Consider the following 23,222-nt stretch of genomic DNA (forward strand, 5'->3'; position numbering starts at 1 on the left):
GTATATTAACTACTATAATTTTATTGCGGCTCTGAAATAATTTCAACTTATGCGCAAAATATTTTACTGAGTTATGCGTATTCATATCTAATGAAAGGGTAACCTGCCTATGTGTACGTAGGTAATAGCTGTGCTCTTTTCTGTATGTAAAAATGTGTTATTGAGAGGCCAGACTAGATAATCCAAGTGAATCTATGGGAAACGTACTATAGATTCGTGTGGAAGCTTTTCCACAGCACAATGTATTTACGGACTAGTTGTATAAAATGGCAGAAGAAAAGTTTATAATTTTCTTCCAAAATTTCAAGTTTCAAGATCTGTTAATTTTCTTGCTAAGACGTGTGTTATTCTAATATATATATATATATATATATATATATATATATATATATATATATATTACAAGCCCTATGCAAATTCGAACTACAAAGAATTAAATAGCACGAAACGTGGTTCAGGTCATCTTGTTCTTAATTAAAAGTCTTTATAGACATACACACGAATTATAAAGACAATAAATTAATTCAGTACAAAATGCCTGTCTTAAATTTCGAAAATGAAGACTACCCTTCTACTTATCTAAATTTTGCAAGTCTTAGAATATTTCATAAGCAATGTGGTGTGCCATAGGATAAAATATTCACGCAAAATTCACCGTGCTAGAATAAATGGGAAGAATCCTGAAAGTTCATGACACACACACACACATACATAAGAAAAAGATTTTAGAAAAGCCCTCACAAGCAGAGTTTTAGTGTCATATAGAATAAATATTTTATGAATTTACGGCTGGAGTGCTAGTAAGTAGAATTCTTTTATTTAGGCCCCTTTATAATGGCATCAGCAAATTACTGATTTAATTCACCTTCATGCCACGTTTATAGCGAGACGTGGGCTAAAACAAAAGCATAAGATACAATCGTCTCAAATGTTCATAAATGATTGTCTAAATATGAATATGTTTACGAAATTTTACAGCATAATTTGTATTTAATGAGACTGAGATTCTCACGGCGGCGTACGAAGATGGCTGCTTTCTGGGTTGTTGTACCGTGCAGCCTCGTAGATGTTCACTGACATTTCAGAGGTACCTGCTGCCTTTATCAAGAAGGCAATTACAGCAACCACCTCAGAAACGTCTGTAAACTTATAGTCCACTAAACGACGAATAATCCGGAAGACAGGAATCTTCATAAACTCTATCAGTTCACACACTTCATTAGATTAGATTAGATTTAGAGATGCAAGTTACAAATTTCATAGCGCTGTGACGGAAAGACGTAGGGAAATTAAGAAGCTCTGTCATTTCTTATTCAAATTCAGATTCTGTTCTAGAGGAACGGGAGGAACAGTTTTCATATTTTAACTCAGTCACCTGGTACATGCTTGAACAAACAAGAGAAAATGCAGAAAACCGTAATCGGATTATAAGGTTTATAAAATGAATAGGCTTCTAGTCCATTATAATGGAAGTCAGGCCCATTATACAGAAAGAAAATCTTTTAGCACAATCCTCGCTCAAGAACACAGATTTTAACAGAGACGTAATAATGTAAAAGGTCAAGTGTTAACGGCTCAAGAAAAATATCACAGTCCTGTTCACGTGACGTAACAAGGAGCATCAAATAAAATTTACTCTTAAATTAAAATTCACAGCTCCGTTACCATCATAATGAAAAACAAACTCTACAAAGTCCTTTACAATAAGTGTTCTGTCTTTGGAGATGCGACTGATATCAGGAGAACATCCAATCAATATTTCCATTCTCGTGAACGACTCAGTAACTTTTTATCGTACGTAGAAGAAGAGTCACAATAACTTCAGGCAGCCTGATTTGCCGCTGAAAACTTGGCAAAGGTCTATACAGGAATATATAAAAATAGGCTACCCGCACAACAATCTCGGATATTTCAGCCGTCCATCTGAACTGGTGACACGGGGTCGTCTGATGAGAGTTCGGTTTTGCTTTGGCGCAACAGCAAATTACTACAGCACCGCGTTGAAACAACGCCGACGAAATCGAATTAGATGAGCGGTGCAGTCTCTTGGAATTACAAGAGAGTAGACTGATGTGATCAAACAATTGTCGCTTTGCTTTCAAAGTCGCGGCAATCAAAGCTACAGACATTTTCTCAACACACTTCACTCACATTAAGTAGTCCTTTCACTTTCTTAAAAATGGAACAATACGTACTCCGTTCCAAAATTCCTTCTCTTATAGTGTCATATAGATACATTTATTATTCAATTAAAATATATTTAAAGACGCTTTTTCAGTTTCTCATATTATATAGCATCGAATGAGGGTGCGATAATGAACTGGAAAAAATGTTGCCTAATTTGATTTACTATCCCAGCATTTGTCTGGAGGGACCGAGGAAAAACATTGAAACCCGTCAGAATAATCGGTCTCCGGGCTGAGATTTAAAGCTATGACCTGAATACAAAGCAGGAGTGTTAAAAACTCGACAATGAATTTAGTTGGATTGATGAAATTAATTTAGCAGGTTAAAGTTTTACTAATACGTAACAAGTCAGGCTGTCATTGTAATTTTGCCTAATAATAACTTAGGAGCGTAAATGAACTGAATAACATATTTATTATTCGTCAGAACGCAAAAAAATTCACACCTCAAACTGTTCTCAACATCGATTATTCATGAATGCTAACAATACAAGTAGGACAACATTTTAAAACGTGTTTCGATTGGTATCGGAAATCCCTAGGTAACCGGTCGAAAAATGTAAACCGACATCATACTTGTTTTATTAACATTAATGAGTAGTTAATGTTGAAACAGCATGAACGGTATGAGATATAATATTATAACAATTATTTTAATCCGTCTGATCACAATATTTAAAATTTCTTATAATTAAGATAATAAAATATCATTCATGTTTCATATCGATTGATCGATTTACATTTCGGAACATGTTCAGATTATCAACAATAATCTACACATAAGCACTTCCTTTGATATCTCAGTGACTATGAATTATTTGACGAAGCTGTTAATTTACAGCAAGCCGTATATTCAATTTCCACCTGGTTCAATTGAGATTTGTAGCGCACTGCGTATAACGTTGCTTGAATGAGTGTGTTCACTGTTCTGCCCTTTATCGAAATGTTCAGAAGCGCAACATGGTATTACCTACCGCACGTTCCATGAAGTATTATCACTGATCCCCTGTATTACCTGTTAGCCTTGTACCTTGAACAATGGATATCGCTCGACAAATCTAGGTTAGGTAACAGCTCTCTAATCAAAATATATTTCAGAAGATTACACTGCCCTTTGTATTACGTGTAGTTTAGTATCTTATCCTAAGGTATTTCTGTAGAATGTAAAATAAAATGAAAGATTTACACTAGGTTTGGGGTAACGGCTCAGACGGGCGATGGATTCTTACCGCGAGACCATGGGTTCAGTCCTAGGTAACATTGTCATTTGAGGTGGACGAGTTATCGCAGCAGCAAATTCGTCTCCATTTCTTAGGTTTATTGTCATATACCTAATAAATCTTCCAACACTGCTCCATAATCATCTATTACGATCCCACACGGAGCGTCTCACATTGACAATGAGAACATTATCGCATCTTTGGTATTCAGTTAGGGTTCAGACCTAGCTAGTCTCTGAGTAATAGCTCAGATTTCCATGTATACAACGCACCACTGGAAATAGAAATGTCAGATTTTGTACTCAGACAGATATTACACGTATGATATCTAAAATTTTCGTAGGATACATTATTTGTAACTCAACAGTTACAAATATGAGGGCGTTACGAAACTTCAAGATTAAACACGATAGCTTAAGAAATTTGTACTAGTGTAAATTATGCAAAAAATCGTGTTGACTAAATACCGTAAATATTAATTTATCCTCTTTATATAAACTTTGATATTTCAAAGAAAATATGCGTCATAAGTTCTTCCAAGAACTTTTAACTTTTCAGTCACACAACAATGTGTCCAATCAATATTAATATGTGAATCTATTAGGTGATCAAAGATTGATATTCACAAGGAAAAATACGAAATTTTATAAAAATTCCAATACTCAGACTAAGTTAAGTTACATTCGGTATAAAATTATCATTGTATCTGCTTTAAGTACTAATAAAACTTTATTATGCTGTTTTATACATAAAATACAACGTAACATATACGTGGAATATAAATGTAAATTGTAAAATTTGTGAACATCTTATGACAAATGTGGTACAGAGCATATCTGCGTTTTACTCACAGCCTGAATTTGTCTGATAATAAATCTCATGAAACTGCTTCTTCCAGGTACGTAAGATATATTGGGCAAAAGATCATTACGTTAAGAAACGGACGTCTCCCATTGCATCTCGAACATCGATTATCCTTTTCCTAAGAATCGCTGAGTCTGGAAGTTTGTAAATTTGAAGGAGATGTGATAAAGTGGGAAGCTCTCCTTTAATGCACATGGAACAAGCAATGGAGTAGCAAAAGCTTATGAGGAACACCAAGTGATATATATATATATATATATATACATACATATATATGCCACGTGGGACGATGGAAAGTGGGGAGAGGGGGTAGTGACCATATCCAAACAGACGATAAGTTACCATAATCACCAATCCTTTATTTTGCGTTCAATATGCGCTCGGTGGTGGCAACCGTAAATCATAACAATAAGCGCTATCTTTTCGATAAACCAGAAAACAAACGGGAGATCTGAACAACTGAAAGAGAAATTTTTATGATATTACAAGCGTAGAATTATCCGTCAAATTTGATGGGAATGAATCTGTTTTGTATGTACAGTACAGAAATTTATGTCAGTATTATCTTTGCAAAACGGATTGAAAGAATAAAATTTATGTTTTTTTTTAAAAAAAAAGAGTATGTAACACGTAAAAGAATCTTTACGCCAACTGAAATCATACTGCCGCCAATCCCCACCACAGACTCCACCGTGGCCTCGTTTGCATTTCTTACCACCACAGTCGCTGCCATCAAAATTTAATTTGTATTTTATCCGTATTGCAAGACAGCTCACTCGTACAATCAAGCGTGACGGATAATGGCCATTATAGTAGGAGCAGATGTGCGTTCGGAAAGCCAATTTGAATTCGGAGATACTTGCATCAATTCTACACCGAACGTTTCTTCGTGTACTTTCATGTATATTCATTCACACTGATATTAAGATCATTCCTTATATATATATATATATATATATATATATATATATATATATACGCTTCTATGAATGCTTTAGATACTTACTACCTTATGAATAGGGGTTCATATATAACAGTGCAATATACAATAAGATGCAAATTAACCCATCATTCTGTAACCGTGAAGTGATTTTAATACTAAATAAGTACAGACTTCAAAGCAGTGTTTTGTCTAATCTCGGCCGAGAGCCACGCTGTTATATATTAAATAATACGAAGTGAGTTAAATGGGTTCACAACCGCTTCTGACTAATTAGATAATTTTTATCCATAGACGATGGCAAACAATAAACACGAGAAAGCTATACTACAAATCCCAGTCGCAGGAAAGCGCCAATAAGGGGAGACACCATAAGGCTTACCGCAAAATACGATCTTCCGAACTATCTCTTTTGAAGCAGTGTGTCAAGTCGCGAAATGCATCGTTACATTCTCACACCGATGAAGGTTTTCAAGCCCTGATTCATATTCATTGACCGTTTGAAGGTGGAGTACCGTCAGAAAGCGGAACCCTTTCAACCTAAGAGATGCTTTATGTACCAGACTCCGTATCAAAGGCGCGTATAGTAATGCTGAGATCACACAGACGGCTTTATATACATATATATCAAACAACAGAAGCAAATGAAGTCTTTTTGAGTAACCTCTCGAAAGCATATTTTGTAAAAGTGAGGTGAATTTTAAGAGAGAAAGGCAAAGAGGAAGTTGTGAGAAGTGACGTCGAAGAGGGCAGGCGAAGTGGGCGAAGGCCCCGAGCCTCGGCTGTAGGGGCAGTGCTTGCCTGTATGTGCATCAGAATTTCCTTTTCTCATTAAACTGTTGCCATAGTCTGCCTTATATATTTTCTTTTATGTGAGACCGACGACAATAAAGGAGTTGATAATGATAGTTTCCAAAACGTTAAAATACAATAACAGAAATCGTCTAAATTGTCTTCCACTTGCTTTCTTCTTATCCGACCGCGCTAATAAATCTGGACCAAGGCCTCGCCATTGGCGCCGCCGCTACTCATTCTGAGTTCAGAAAAGCCAACTATGTAAAAATTAAATTACTGAAATTGTAAGGAAAAACATAAGAACGTTACCATGAAAGGTGAACATTTTGTAATACGTTTTGCTGTAAAATGTGTATTTTACTACCTGCTTCATGCAGAAAACTCGGAAATAAATTATATTCAGACCAAATATGGGTAAATGTTTAACAATAGCCAAGTGTCATTTTAGATCTCCAGTAGGAATATGAGTTCGATTGTATGTAAATCTTATTCTGTGTTCTGCGAGGTCAGTAACGGCCTGACACCATTTCCTGGCGTCTTACTGAACATCTAACAGAAGATTTAAAAATATATAATTATTCAGCAAGTCAAGGCTCCAATGGTCTTGGGATCTGTAAACTCCTTCAAGATGAAGAGACGTTTAACAACCTAGACCCTATAAATTAATTTAGTCAGACCGACCGACTAACCCGCTGGATGTCCACTTATACAAAAGCTTGCGCTCTGATATGATCCCGGATCGTCTAAAACAGTCTTCTCAACCGAAACTATTATCAGACTTATTTTTGATACTGTTCTCCCATCTCCACGGTCGTCACTTCTGACAGGTTTTTATAATATGTTCCTCTACGAGTTCCTTATTTCTCAAATCTACTTGCCTTGCCTATCATAAGATCCTTGATTTAAATTCGTTAAAAGCATCATAATTTCTGTAGTGCAATATTCTTCACTGTCAGACATTTCAGATTCTCACGGTGGTAAAGATATATATTTTGATTTTGTGGATTGTGGCACCGATTAGTGGTTACAAAAGTTTAGGATAAAAGTTGCCATCTTCAGAACAGAACTTGTAACATCTTGCTCATCTTGCAGTCATACAATTAATTTTGAGCAAACTACAATAGAGTATCTTATATCAACAATATATTTGAATAAAAATGTTCTTGGATATTATCCATCGTCTAGTAAATAAAATATAAAACGTACTACTGAATAAGAACCTGAAGACGGAGATAGAGCAACATCTCCGAAACGTCGTTTTACGTTTTATATTTTATTTACTAGACGATGGATAATATACAAGAAAATTTTTATTCAAATGACTCATCACCATCGTCTAGAACTTTTAGATTTGATCGACAATGTAGCTGACAACCACTTTAAACATTCTTTTCTGAGGATAAGTAAAATGTAAATTTAAACACTATCAAGCCTTCCAACTTAAGCAGTTTGATAACAGTACATATTTTCTTTTCTACATACATCTTTTACATGCTACTGGATTTCTTCCACCCAATTTCAATCCTTATTTAAAACCCTCTCACCTCTCACATTTTAGCTTTTCTCAAAGTTCATCGTCACACAAGGAGTCAGATTAAAGGAGTCTAAAAATTCTCATTGGTATTCAGCCAAAGCGTCTGCTTACTCTGGGGGTAAAGTTTTAAGAGATCGAAGTAAGTAGGGAGGGACAGAGGATGATGGAGTACGTAAGGTTGGCATCAAAAAGACGATTTTTAAACCGTAAAGAAATTTGTATAGCTATCTTCTATCCAATTCTTTTTGTCAATTGGTGTGAGAAACACTTTTCTTTATAAATACAAAATATCTTAATATCGCCTATCACTCGCTTTCTCCTATACCTGCATCTGCTATGCTTTATAGCTCAAAGTGACGACATGACACTACCATAGAACTACTGAGTGTTTCGGGAGAAGAGAAAAGTGAAATAGCCGCGGAAACAACGGAATACTTAGAAATAACTGGAGAGGTAAACACTGAAGGAGAATATAAGAAATGTTCTTCATAATAATTTCTACTTTCCAGGATTTTCTGAGTGAAACAAAAATTCTGTCTCATTTTTTATAGGCCTAAAAACTGGTTTCTCACTTCCGCGGGAGGAAAACAGACAGAGGCTTTTTAAGAACAGGGTGCTGAGGTTCATAATCGTTGTTTTACTAAGAGGAAAGTAGTATCAGAAAAGTAATCGATATCGCGGTGTAAGTTGGTTTAATGCAGAAAACACCAAAGGTTCGTGAACAATTTTCGTCCTCTTCCTCAATACTCTGATGGAAAATTCCTTGGATGTTGATACCCCACATGGAAAATTACCGGATATGTATTGCCCACTTATTCACTTCCGAACGTAAAAGTTTAAGTAGGCCGCCATTTAAAAGTATCAGTCATGGTTGCTAACATTTAACCAAATTTGAAATTCATCGGAAAATTTTGTAAAGTCCTCAAATATCATATTCCATTAATATTTCCTTAGCTGTTCTAGAGTTACTATATTCTTATTGATGGAGGGGCATAGCGATATTAACATGCGTCCAGCAGTATTCATTCAAGACGACAGCTTTGGGCGTCAGACCACTGTTCATCAACCTTTCTGGTACGGCGTACCCACTCAAATGTATCTCATATGCTTTGACAAACAGATTACAGACAACCTAAAATATGCATATAAGTTATAGTTATTTCGTCATCTTTCTACTATAATTTGGAAGTAAAATCTGTATTATAAAAGCTTGAAACTATTCGGAAAGGCAATATAATAAATAAGGGTATAAAATATTCTCAATTCGCAGATCCCTTAGGTACAACTTTCGGACCCCCGGTTGAGAAACACTAAGTTAGACTACACTGTTGCCTATCTACAAAGCAGCGATGCACATACAGGTATCCCATAAATATGGAACCGCAGACACTACACAAATTTCTTGTCGCAGGTTTCAGTGATGGCACTGAGCACAGACGAAAACGTGGAAGAAATTCTGCTGTGCGGAAGTTGCAGTAAGCGAGAAGCTGCAGACGTTGATGGAGAAATTAAGCATATTTTTGTAACAGCTGGGTCGAAACTTCAATGCTGCTTACGGTTCAAAACTAATGGGACATTCTGTAGATTGCTTTATACATTAATGCTTAACGACTACCTAGCAAAAAAATAATGATAGATATACGTCGCTTTATGCATTAAGAATTTCCATATGTTCTCCCGAAAACTTCAGCATTGCAAGAAGGCAACTACGTAGATAGTATAATACAATGTTACAGATGCTGTAAACGGATGCAAATAATGTAATTCGTTCGCTTCTAGTCTTGATCAAGAGAGTTGTAAACGTGTTTAAGTCAGATATGATTGAGGTTGAAGTACTGATAAATTACGTTTCACGTGTGGAATATTAAGCTGAACTAACAGAGAACAAATGTACGTATAGAGATAAAAGATTAGATTTTAGAGCAAAAATTACGTCTGTTAATGAAACTGCAGACAATATATGTCAGAGCAATTTCGGTATCTCCTATCTTGTGATTACCGATTTTCCTTTCCTGTTAATTTTAAGCAAAGAGCAGCGAGGCTTGACGAACTGGGTTTCTTTGATGAACATGCAATGCGGCAAAGAGGTTGATTAGGTAAGTGATGGTTCTGTGGAAGCCACAAAGCTTTTTGCATATTCCACTAATTGATTTTACAAAGCCAATTTGAATTATTAAACACTTAATAAACCAATCACTTTATATAACTTATTTACAATTCAAATTACATGAGATCCGGTAGCAAGTATCGCAATGTTAATGGAAATTAATATTCTATATAGGAAAATTCCAGTTCAGAGGTAAATCTACCATGAGCCGAACTTCAGCGGTTTATATGCACATTGTTGGGTACTTAACAGAAATTCCATGTAGCATCTTATGCACAAAATGTCTTGAGTCTTGAGTTTGGGACCTTTATATCACCAAATATATGAAAGAGAACGGACACTCAAATACGTAATCACGTTACCACTAATAAATCATACGTAACACACTACAGCCTAGTTCAGGTTATAGTTAGTATTTACTATTTCAATTAAGAATTTGCCTGCCATTGGCGTCTCTCTGTTGCCAAAAACTTTAATAAATAAGTCCAACTTAATTGAATATGTGGCCCGTCATTTTATTTTGCTTAAAGCTTATGAGTATTAAGAGTTTTATATTTGTAGCTTAAAAATAATATCCAACAACAGAAACGAATATTTCTCACATAAAATACGTTCCGAATGGAGCAATACTTTGCTTTTAGACATGAACAGGAAAACCGTTACAGAGGAAGATGAATTGTCAGACCAAGGAAGAGATGGTGGAAACAAATTTTGTATTCTAAACAGGTTGAACTTCTTTTATTGTACGCGCACTTATAGAAATTTTGGAAACCATCTGTTACTCTTATTACGCCTGTCCGTCAATCTGCATGTTACAGATATCAAATTAATTTACCGATTTGCATTCAAGTGGGTATGATGGATCTACAATAGGCCTCCAGGTTGGTGATGCGTGTAATTTTGATAAAATCTGGATGATCTGAGAAGTCAAATGGCTTTTATGTGCTATTTTATCACTCAGTTGATAGACTTTGATAACAATTCACATCCGAAACTTACATTATATAGTCTGAGTATTTAAGTTCCTTTATTGTATTTTTAAGCAAAATTGATAAATCCATCACACAAAAGCATAAAACATGGATATGGCTGCAGGGTTCCATAAAATACAGATATAAGTTCTTTGATGTACATTGTTCTTATACGCACGAATTTTAATGAAAACATCTTACCCATTTTATAACAATTTGTTTCGATATAATATATGAAATGAATAAAGGAAATATGAGCTGAACTTGTGCTATAGACTGGTTATAAAGGCAGACTCCTAAAGACAAACTTCTTCTTGCACCTGATAGTTTCAACGAGAAAACACTGTATTAAAACATAATATACTCCCTATTCGCGTTACCAACGCAGCACTTCAGTGAACTAAACCCTGTAACTTATGTTAACTTAACAAGGAGCCATGGGATTTACGAGGGAGGATGATACAGGACCTAAAGCAAAAAGATGTCAAACTTTCAACACTTTGTATCTTTATTAAGTAACAAAGAAGCTGGAATAAATAATCGCGGTGAAGATGACTGTCTTCTGAAAACAGCGTCGTGTAGTCTGTGCTCACTGCCTCCATCCTCGGGGCCATTAATAAGGCACGCGCGACGAATAGGTTAAGATAGAAACCAATCGAACGAGGTTCGACATACTGACTCAGCTGATAATATAGCAATTACCTCTGAAATGTCGGTATACATATACAAGACTGCACGGTGCAAAATCTTAGAAGACTAATTTTCGTACTCGACGCAGAAAAAAAAATCGAAATCTTACTAACCACAGTCACTGCGGCATAGAAACAAGATTCTTACAGAAGTGTTCTTAGTAATTTTACGTAATTCCATTGCTGTTACGAGACCTAATTAGTGACGCAAATCTTGTATCGAGACAAAAACTTATTTCTTCTTAATGTTATAAAATATGTAGACTAATACCACTGTTTAAATCATTCAAAGAATATCTCGTTGAAAAAAGCACATTAATGGCACGTATACATTTAAAAGCTACTTTTAATTTACCTTTTAAATTCTATATCATATCACTATTCATATTAACAAACACTTCTTAGGCGACTATTATGCACAAATAAGATTAAAAAGTAAAGCTGTTCCACTATACGCCATGCAGGCACATGGGGGGAGTGGAGGTACAGCTCCTACTCTTTCTTGGGTGGTCAGCATCACGCCCCGGCCGCGCTTTACCCCCGGAAAAAGACCTCGGTACCCATTGGACAGGAGGCTGGGTGGGCCCCAGAGCCGGTCTGGACGCAGAGGTTAGACGAAAAATCCTCTGCCCCCATCGGGGATCGAACCCCGATCACCCAGACTGTAGTTAGTCATTATACTGACTGAGGTATCCCGGCCCATAAAAAATAAAATTATCATCGAATATATTTTCAAGTAAAAACATATTTTAATAATAATCAGTATTAATTTACATTTGATTTCTTCTCACGATCTATTTATAATCTTGTTGTCACAGTCTTGCTTGTTTTCATATAACGATTAGCCGATATTTTTCCTCATATCGAAAGGAAAACAAAATGAATGCCAGTAGACGCGGCGCTTCCAACATTCTGCATGTGAATATAGTGTAAGCCTTCTGCATAGTCAACTGAAAAGTTATTCCCTCTCATAAAATAATATTATAGCAGGATTTTTCTTTGTATGTGTTTAAATATTTGCCACATAAGATAATGTTTCAGTTAAATGATGTAGATCCAAAAGAGGTATATATTATTTCATGTATAAATGTTGAAACATTTGATAACATCCACAAAATTATATGTGATATCAGAGTAAAGTATGGGAAAACTAGTATTATCACAAAATTATATTCAGATACGATGTTCAGTATCAGAGGTGCACATACTCTCATTTGTACAGAGCATCATTATACTTAATTGTTACTGCAGGCTGCAATTATCCTATAATCCATGATTACAATGGCACTCACCAGAATAGAATAATTTAGTTTTGTCATATTATTGTGAAACAATTTTCCTCCTGGAAGTCTGTAAATTATTAAAGACAAATAAATTTTCCTATCGTTATGTTCCTGACTGCCACTACACTTCACATTACTTCAGAATATATTTCCACACTGACTTTGTTATATTCTACACATCCATTTATCATAGTTCACTAGAGTATATTTTTAAAAATTGTGTTGGTCTGTGGTCAAAACACACAGATCTGCAAATGATCAAAGAAGTTCTGATAAAACTGTATTTATTACGTTTTTATTTATAGAGCTCTCAATATCTGAGATTACACAGCGTCTAAGTGCAGGATTAGTGAAAAACTAAATGCAAAGGATGTATAAGGAAGCGATTTGGCCTAATTTTAGATATTCCAACTATTCCAGCATTTTCCTGGAGGGACCGAGAAAAACAGAAAATTGTCAATTCGCGAAGCTAGTCTCCGGGCCTAAATTTGAAGCAGTGCTTTCCATGTATCAAGCAGGGATGTCATCTACTAAACAGGGACTTCTATTCTACCTTAAAGTGTTCAGTACAGTTATTAACTAATAATATTGCTCTCAGACGTACAAAGAGATCTCCCTTCACAATTTCCTTTTTATATCCCCACCAGACAGCATGACGTTTCAATAGGGACTTCATGTGGTCTGATGCTCCCCTTAATGCAAAATATTACTCTCGTTTAGAGCTGAATATTAAAATTTCATAATCCCACTGTTAAGTTAGGAATATAATTTAAAACATGATTCTCTACAGAGAAAAATGCTCAGCGGAAGTAAATGAGGTTATCAAATGTGCGATTTCAGTATGGGACCAAACCAAGTGAAAAGTATGCATTAAAACAGCGTAAACTACACTGTCAAGAGCTTGTCAAAACAAATGCCTTTCGTATTTCAAAAGGGGCTAACAAACTGTTATCATGTTCTCAGTTGTTCTACTTCACTTACGTTCCAAACAACCGTTTAAACTTTGCGGTAAAAGTTACCATTTTTTCGATATTATTTTCTAATTTACCATCTCTTTCAAAAATGACACGGCAGTTTTTAAAGCTGATAGACCTAAGTAAAGTCGTGTAATGAAAAAACGGAACTTCAACAATGTCCAATTGCGGAATCTTATGAACTTTGTAACAGACATTCGGATTTCATAAAAGGTGGAATTTCTTTTGGGGATATATTTTCTCGATGACAGCTCTAATCCTTAGAGTTATTTTTGCTTCTGAGGGATAAATAGAAACTTCTTTAATTACATTTTTATATCTTCAACAAACAATACTTGAACCGAAGCGTGAACAAATGAATAATTACCCACATTACACGGAGTTTCTTAATTACCTTGAAAGCTGGCTCAATCCGACTTCACCCGCTAATACACATATCAGTATTGACATGTTTAATTGTTTCTTATAGCACCGGAGCTAAAAGTTGTTGATGAACATGGTCACTCAGTGCACGACCGATACTACAAGACTGGCAGCACTATCGAACTTACATGTCGTGTTATAACGTCCGCTGAGCAGACAGCTTCTTCTCAAGTGACCTGGACTAAAGACGGCAGCAAGCTTCCAGATAAGGTCACCACATCGCCCGTCAGGTCAGTATATCGTTTAAAGTATGTCGACAGTGATTTAATTATTAAAAAGTAGCATAAAAATATAATCCAACAGTTTCAACCGGGCCAACATGATTAATACGGAAACTCCACCCGTAAGTAGATAGATTATTTATTTGTTTATAGTATATACAACGACGAATTTTCAGTAACTCATCCTATATAGTGTCGAATGAGAGTATAATTGTAAAATATGAATTGGAAAGGAATTGGAAGGAAGCAGTCGTGTAATATAAACGATATAAGCATGCATGGGGGAAACAAGAAATGCGTAAAGTTTCTATGAGACTACAGGGTCCGACAACCCAGAAGACAGATATGTTTAAACTCACCGCCGTGAAAAACTCAAATCCTACAAGAAATTCGTACAAAAATATGGCTCAAGAATCTCGTGTGAGGGAGCAACTAAGGAGAAGTGGGCGTATCGTGTCCGAGATCTCGAGTTAAAATTCTCGGCAAAAAGACTAGCTGTCCTGACATCAAATTTTCATGGTTTTTCTCAGTCGTTTAAGACAAATATCACTTGTCGCAATAGCTTCCTTCCAGTATCTTCCCAATTCATAATTACAATATCATTCCATCCGATAATATATACAGTCTATTCTGCCGGATTCTTGCTAAACACACTAAGAAATTAAATGTCTCTTTTATGTGTTGGTAAAATTTAAAATAGACGGCATTTCTATAATATAGAGCTCACTTCGTTATAATAATCGTCATACTTTTGTGTGTATTTATCGCAGCTGAGTAAATTTTATAACGTTGCATCAGGCGATGACTTAACCTTGACACCTCGGTTCCAAACGAAACAACAGAATTCTAGTTAATTACTGAACTCTTACAGCCTCTCAAAGCCAATCTCATGCTCCTGGCTGGAGCGCGGGATATTTCGCCCACGTAACAACAGCTTAGAGCACGATGATGGATGGACTCACAGCGTAGGAGCCATGAGGTTACAGTTTTCTGTCTAATGGAAGTCGCATCCAGTTTCCTTTCGATTTCCGTGTTTCTATCTAACCTTACTTTATGACTATTCATGAGTTCTGACATTAATACTTTGAAGAGCAAGTTACAAAAATTTTCTCTTAACGCAAAAAACAGAACATAAATATGTTAATATATTTGAAAACAAGATTGCAAAGGTGCAAGTTCGGTCGAATCTCTCGTCCAAGGATTAAGATGAGTTTACTTAAATGGACTCTGTTCTCACAAAGTAGACCTTAGTTTCCGAGTCAAGGCGGTATAATGATGATACCTGGAGTACAGGAAATTTCAATATTAAAATTTAAATCATACAATTTGTGTTTTTAGTACTTCTAAAATATGTTTGGTTTTCAGTGTTCTGCCAGAAGATAAATTACATTTATTTTGTAATTCATCGTACTATAAGTCCACAAATCTATGTGGTGAGCATTAAACACAGTACACATATTTTCCAGATATATTTTTTGTGATTTTTCACAAATCACTGCACTTCATATATAAGCATAAATAATTTTGTTTAATATTCATCATATCGAAATTTCTGCGATAAAACACAACTCAACCCTCCTTTGTATCTTACGATCGCTTTCCTCTAGTTCATAAAGTTATCGCCAGAGTAAGCAGCAATTCTGGAATTAACTTCACACTTTGCAACTACAGAAATCGAATCTTTGGTCGGTCATATTCTATTCCGGATTCTAACAATGCTCTATGCTGACCGCATCACAAAATAATACTAGTCACAATATAATAACACCAAAATCAGTAGGCTAACAAAATTCCAGTTCCTTGCTTTCGCCTCCTCCCCTGCCTTGCTCAGTGCTGCCAAAATCACTTTTGAAAACAAGCTCAACTGCCTTTTTATCTTGACTTCCCCCCCTAGAAATGGTCTAACTTTGCTGCAACATTATTCAGTAGTGCGTCGCGTGGAAATTTCATGGTCACTTTATACAGTTTCAAAGTTAAACATGATGTCATACATAACACACAATTTGTCATTGTTCTAAAACTACATAATACTTGCCAGCATTACGTATAAGTGACGGTGAATCCTCACACAGGTCTATAATAACAACAACAACAATTATATCAGACTTTGCAAACAATAGACACGTTCAGCTTTGTTTTCCCTGAATATGCCCAATTCGCAACTTGTGTTTGCGACCACAACAATACAGGCAGGCATACAGAACCAAAGCAAAACTTGTCGGATGTTCTGGGACATCTAGCGACTGCTGTTTGAAATGCTACGAAGTTGCTGTGTCATGGCTTCTTGTGTCTCATGGAACAGTTGCAATTGCAGTAGACTGTAATGGCACGATTGTGCTGTGTTCACTTAGGAAACCTGCAACTTCGATATAGTTCACCCTTTTTATAAAATACACATAGAATTTCGATTCTCCTCTAACGTGTTAATTTATTCTCCAAAATTCCCAAACAAAGTTACATGTGGCGTTGTTTAATAATAAATTAACTTAATTTATTTTTTGTTTTGTTTATTCTTAGTTTATTACGATGATGATGAAAGTAGAATCAGCCTCCAACACGCTGTAATTTTTGTAACCAAAGAAAACACTTTTATCCTAATACTTTCTTCCCTACGTCAAATATTATTACACAGATAGTGTAATTATTTACCCTGCCTATAAAAGCCTTATTTCATGCCTCTAACTTCAACATATTTCTATGAGATTATTGACGAAAATCCTTACTATTCGACGAAAATAAAAATTAAAGTCTAGGGTAAGAATAAACGTCACTTGTTTTAATTTCTATGTTGGCAGTGAGACGAAAGGTGGAACAACGGTAAGCCGTCTTGTGATTCCCAGAGCTGCAAAGAGTGACAGCGGTACATACAGTTGTTCGCTATCCAAGCATTCTTCCGTTCGGGCACACGTCCATGTACTGAATGGTAAGCTATTAGCTACATAAGCGAATATGCCATTTTCATAATACTGTCAAATTAAACCTGCACATATTTACTGCAATGCTCTTCGACATTGCCTAGTCTCTGATGCAGATTTAATACAAAAACGTTTACTGAGTAAAACCACTGTTGATTACTTTACGAGTATTTAATATGAACGGCGTTTTGGGACAACTGAAATGCCAATTGTCAGACTTGCATTTAATATCACCACATTTATAAAGCGAAGAATCAGACTGGAAGATTTTGTAGCGGAAATAGGTAAGAACTCGCAAAGCGACGGTCGCTCGGTATTTTAAGATAAATTCTCCTTATTTTTGTGGAGTGAGTACGTACATTACAAGCAAAAAATGGTACAGCAGGTCTATATGAAATCTGAGACACACATTAATGAATCTCCTTTGGATATCAGCCGTGTCAGTTGGCTGAGAATCACCAACGTTTCACGCACGACCCCTGTCGTATATCAGGGTTGACTTATAATATTTGAGAGATCTGTGGTGTCTAACCAAATAACACGGCTTATAGCCCTTGAAAACTTTATTAAAGTCGCCGAATACGTTGGGAGTTGGTTTCCTAGCCAAGATTCAAACACTAGATCTTCCGAACACAAAACAGAAATGCTAAGAGCTGTGAGTCCGATTAATATCAAGGGAGGTTTTCCAAAATAAACTCGAAGAATTTGTCGATATTCGATAATCAAATTTTAAGCCATACTACAAAGAAATAGTTGTGAACATAACTTCACAAAATTTGCATTTACAACTTCAACCTTTTAAAAAACCATAAATACACGCACGCCGTGCCTGTGGGTGACTTGAAATGGGATAGGAATTGAAACAAAGGAAAGAACATACAATTTCTTCCGAATGTTGTGCGCACAGTATGAAAAACAGCTTATGTTTCATGGACTCACCATTTATGCTGTGAAATTCGACTGAAATGCCAGAACTACAAAATTTCAGTTCCTGAAAATTTATCAATAGCCTCTTATTCTGCTGTATTTGAAGGGATCACTCAAATCCCTGTCGCAACCAAATGAATTCGCAAACATTGCTCTTTTAATATTCTTAAAATATTCACAAAAAAGGGATCCACTCATTTATCCTGTTTGAATAAATTCTTCTTTACGTCATTTGTTCTTGATATAAACTTTCCCTGAGCAAAATATTGTTTTAACTCTGCCCGGATTGCATCTATGAGATCTTTTTTGAGAGCGGTAAGTGAGAAAATTAAGGAAACGAACATATCTGGTCCGCCAAGATTTTAAAAGCAGATACTTAAGTTCAGACACAAACTTGTCATTTGAGTGACGCAAACATGGGTTCCTTTTATTTCCATCTGGATTTAAATTAATTTTCTGATCACTGATCAAAGTCATCAAATCAAGTACGTAATCCACACCGAACTCAGTGGAAGACTGGTTACCTTTCCTTCACATTCGAAAGCTCCCCGCTTAACTCACGGCCCAGAAATAGGATATTTTAACTATCTTCATGATTTTACTCAGACCTTGCAGAGAAATAGGGGATATCAGCTTAAATTATGCAACGACCGCTTCCTCCCACAACCTCTGCCGCCATAGGGAGACCAGTCTGAACAATTAACAACATAACTGGATTAATCACAATAAATTGTTACTAGATCACAGATCTATAATGTTATTCTCGTGCCCGCAGGTGAGAAACAAGCTGCGGTCCAGCATGACACCTGGGGGAGCACGGGGTGTCCAAGGGCTACGAGTCAATTTGTCCTCGTCCTCGTCTTTGCGGCGAGCTTCGCGATTAAACACCATTAGCACGTCACAAGGCAAATCTTCATGCACAGTCAAGATTTATAATCATACGTGGAGTATGCCTCAAGAACAAGATGTCCGCTTTATTTGCGCAGACGCGTTATTTTATGTGCAGTCGTGAGGAAAAGAAGACACTCGTAATGATTGTGGTGAAATGAACAACTCTCTAGTTTTATACAAGCACTAAGACTTACTTTAAAAATACGTGTAACAAACAAACGAGGTACCTGGATATCTTATGGTACCGAAATTGTGGTAAGTTATAAATACCATACTGACCCGTGCAATGCCACGAAAGAAACAAGGAGTAATTCTTTTACAAAGCAAATGTGGAAACTTGAAGCAATCCATAAAACGTTCTACGGTTCAGTTACATATACCGAGTAAATGCAATATAAATAGGCCTGCAAATTGAGAGTATTACAATATTCTATTTATGTAAAATATTATTTATAATTTGATGACCATGACAGCAGAGGAGTAACATCATCAAAAGTGGAATTTGCCCTCAAGAATAATGTCATAATGTATTTAAATCATATACACTTTGTGAGTACCACAAATCTGAATTGTTCAACTTAATATTTATGTAAAAATCATAAAATATTTTAGGTTGTAATGATAGAGAATATTAATTTCAATGAAGAGAAATGTTAATGTCTAAGTCGGGTTTTATACTTATATTACCCATATTAATAATATTAATATTAAGTGATAATCAATTATAAACGTAAAATTTCCATGTTTATATACATATACAGACACACAGGTGACTCAAAAGTGAATAATGCAACGGTATGTGAAGGAAAGACTTTAAAATTCAAAATAAAATAAATCAAATGGTGCTAATTACATTTCCGTTACGCAAAGTTTTTCAATAATTTCTTTTTCAAACTTCTTTCATTAATTAGAATAAATTAATGTCTGTGCAGAAACTGGGTAGAAGACTATAACACGAAAATCCCTATCCAATTCTGGTGCAAACAGAAATATGTATTATATTACAAAGGCTAGTCAATATTACGTCACTTACTTACATACTAATAATTCTCACTTTAAAAATAGAGATAGGAGGAACACTACTAGGTTCATGGAATAGAGTCCTCCCTGTGAAGCTAATAATCACTTAATTGGTCAAGAAATCTTCATTTTTTATGGAACCCGATTATTCATAAGAGCCAGCAAATAACCTCTATCTTCAGCCTGATGAATTCAACCTACACCCTCGCACAAAGCGTTTATACAAAGTTTTGTTATGGTCCAAAATTACCAACTACTTAAAGATGGTATACAAAAATATCGATTTGGGATTACTAAAAGATATATGCGGTCTTTATAGTGTCTACTTTAATATAGTTCGTGATAACGTTTATATATTTTGTAGCAGCATGTGAAATTAAATTACAATCTTTCATTTCGTTCATATTATAAATTTTGAAAAGGTGAATTATTCTTCTTGGTATTTATGAGGAAAAACAGAAAACTTATAATGTAGTTCTAATAAGATGTGGCAGATATATGTATGCCGAATATTATTTTAAATTAAGATATATGTCAAATTAGTTTCGTTATTATTCTCAGTTATTCAAATTAGTCGTATATATTGCATAAATTTGAGATGAAACATCTGTATATGTTTGCCTCTCTGACTTTCTGACTCCCAGTCTAAATTTTCCACTTCCGAAACCACTTAATGTATTTGAAACATTTCATAGCGTCTCCACCTATCATGCGATTTAAAAAGTCAAATTCATAAACTCTGAGCACACTGAGGGACAAATGGAAGGAAGAAATTTCTGCTATTGATGAAAATGTAAGACGAATGTGAGAGGCAGAAGGCATATATGTTTATGTTTCAGGTAACAAATTCTTTCGTTTACACTAATACGTAATAAAAAGGGGAACACTTATCTCCAAGAACAAACACATTATTGGTCTATAGTTCTGACAGTTATTTGTGTTAAAACTATAAAGTGTGTTCACATTTGGGGAACTCGTTAAGTTCTGTACTTTCACCTGTAGATAGCTTTTAAAAACAAAAAGGCTCAAATTAAATATAAAACGTCTTAAAATCTGACCTCGTTGCATTGCTATAGGGCATTTGCAAAGACGCTGTTTTCTTGTGGACCTTCATTTCCCATTCAAACTCACACCATTTTCCAGGTTACACTTCTCCTTCTGTTCGAGCCTCAAAAATCTATTGCCAATACTTTTTTGATATGTTTATTGTACTTAAGATGTCTAGAAGTTAAGTTTCCATGTCGCTTACTCTTCCAATACATAAGAATAGAAGTCCCATTTATTTTGTGCACCGGACACCACAGTCAGCTTGCGAAAAAGAAAATATTTTCAACATTGCTGCAGAATCTGTACCGCCACTCGATCTAGAATAATTTTGAAGGTAGGAAAGTTTGCATCCCCCCCCCCCCAATTCTTCATATCACTGGTGTCTTCTAATATCTTCCTCGTTTGACATTTATGAGGGTATGTAGACATTACACTGGTCAACACGTAAAATATTATGAAAACGAACCTAACCAATCTTGATTAATTTCAGGCTGCTGAACACGAAAATCATATAATAATTTTGTCGATTGGCTCCTGTTTTCTATTTACGGTTAGGGTCTCATATTAACGAGTTACTCTACATTAATATTAGTTAGAGTACCACGACGCTCTTAAAACGTGATCAGCAACAGTCACCCCGCTCTGCATTACGTGATAAGTTGTTGCCGCCTCAAATGCATCTTCAACTCTTGCAGTATTCTTCGAATCCGGCCAGGTACTGGGTGATTTGTTCTCAGTTAACGGTCCTCTGTGATATTCCTACTTTTTGCGCAGTATTTGTGTTGTGTAACATTAATATGCCCCGTAGTTGTATGAATAGTCCGAATAACTTCTGTTACGTATGTGGAGAAGTTACGTTTGCTTCAAGAGAGTGTACGTTAACTAAGTCATATACAAATGCTTACGAATTGTTCTTTGGGTGTAAAGTAGGCGATCAGGAAAAGAACTGGGCTCCACACGTATGCTGCACTACCTGCTCATCAAAATTCAACGCGTGGGTGAATCGTAAGGGACGTTCTGTTCCTTTCGCAGTGACCATGATGGGATCCAACAAATCACATCACAGACTGTTACTTCAGTATGATTATCCAGTGTTACAACACGATTGAAGACAAACTCAGATATCTGTATGGAAAATAAACTGTTCTGTGCACAGTATTTAACATGCTTTAATAAAAGATTTTCTTACAACATGCAAAGAGTGATATATTGATGTCACGTTTTAGATATACAAGTAACAACTTCTAATCAGCCTGGTATATAAAGAGGCTGTATATGTCATTCAAATATATTAGCGTTACGATTAAATCAAGACTAATAATATGTTTGAAGATTTACTGCATGTGGTAAGCATAAACCAGTCTGGCTAATATCAAGCCCGAATGTAATATACAGCTTGCGTGCAGAAAGGAATGAGAAATAAATAAATCATGAGTCGAAGGCACTGCGATTTCATTTATTATTCCCATTTATAATGAATCAAATACAGAATTACATTATTTTTTCTTTTCCTATATAATATATAGTAATGAATGTCAGCTGAGATAATGCAAGTATAAATGTACCTTGGTGGTGAATCTTAGTGGTGACATGACTTTTAATTGCTAAATGAAGCGCTGCTTGTGAGATATTTTCATATTGGGTTTCAAATAAAGCACAAACTACGCATAAAACACACACGCTAATGTTCTGAAAATGTGGGCCGCCCTGAGTTCAAAATTTAGCCGTGTGTCCTTTATTTAGTTGACTTAAAGAAGAGCAATATAAACATAATACCAGGCCGTATACTATAATAATAACTAATTTTATACAGGTTTATAATTGTGCTGTCTTTCTGTTACGAACAATTTATTAACAAAAACGAAATGGCGTATAGCCATGTATGTTCGTTGCAGTTTGAAGTCGCTGAATACTTTGTCGTATTTTGTAAATTTCGTAGGCGAAACACTTGGTAGTTAAGGTATGAATTTCGTTGTAAACAGCGAATATTTCGTTTCACAGTATTAATAAGTTAATCACTGTAATAGTGAAGTGCAGCGTTTTTTTTTTGCGGTACGGACTGAATTATTCTTCTATTTCTTCTATTTACATTTTCCGGTACCCTTTTACGGGTCACAACTTTCCGTTGGCTTGATCTATGAATATTTGGTAGGACTCCCTGGACGAGGGATCGGCCCATCGCAAGGCCTCTACCTATACACAAGACAGCACAACA

At 35.6% G+C, this 23,222-nt stretch overlaps 1 protein-coding gene across 2 annotated transcripts in view; it reads left to right on the forward strand.

The window, feature by feature from the left end:
- The window catches only part of LOC110834112 (cell adhesion molecule 3), a 206,635-nt gene extending 184,188 nt beyond the window's left edge, over positions 1–22,447 (forward strand). For both annotated transcript variants that reach the window (XM_022072945.2, XM_022072946.2), the window contains exons 5-7: positions 14,033–14,216; positions 17,003–17,130; positions 18,825–22,447. In XM_022072945.2, the coding sequence (XP_021928637.1) occupies positions 14,033–14,216; positions 17,003–17,130; positions 18,825–18,943 (431 nt within the window). In that variant the 3' untranslated portion in view covers positions 18,944–22,447. The remainder of the gene's footprint in view (positions 1–14,032; positions 14,217–17,002; positions 17,131–18,824) is intronic.
- The last annotated feature ends 775 nt before the right edge of the window (positions 22,448–23,222 follow it).

Source organism: Zootermopsis nevadensis, unplaced genomic scaffold (assembly GCF_977971745.1).
Source record: "Zootermopsis nevadensis isolate Lab colony 2312 unplaced genomic scaffold, Znev_1.0 Znev_ptg000013l, whole genome shotgun sequence".
Classification (NCBI taxonomy): Eukaryota; Metazoa; Arthropoda; class Insecta; order Blattodea; family Termopsidae; genus Zootermopsis; species Zootermopsis nevadensis.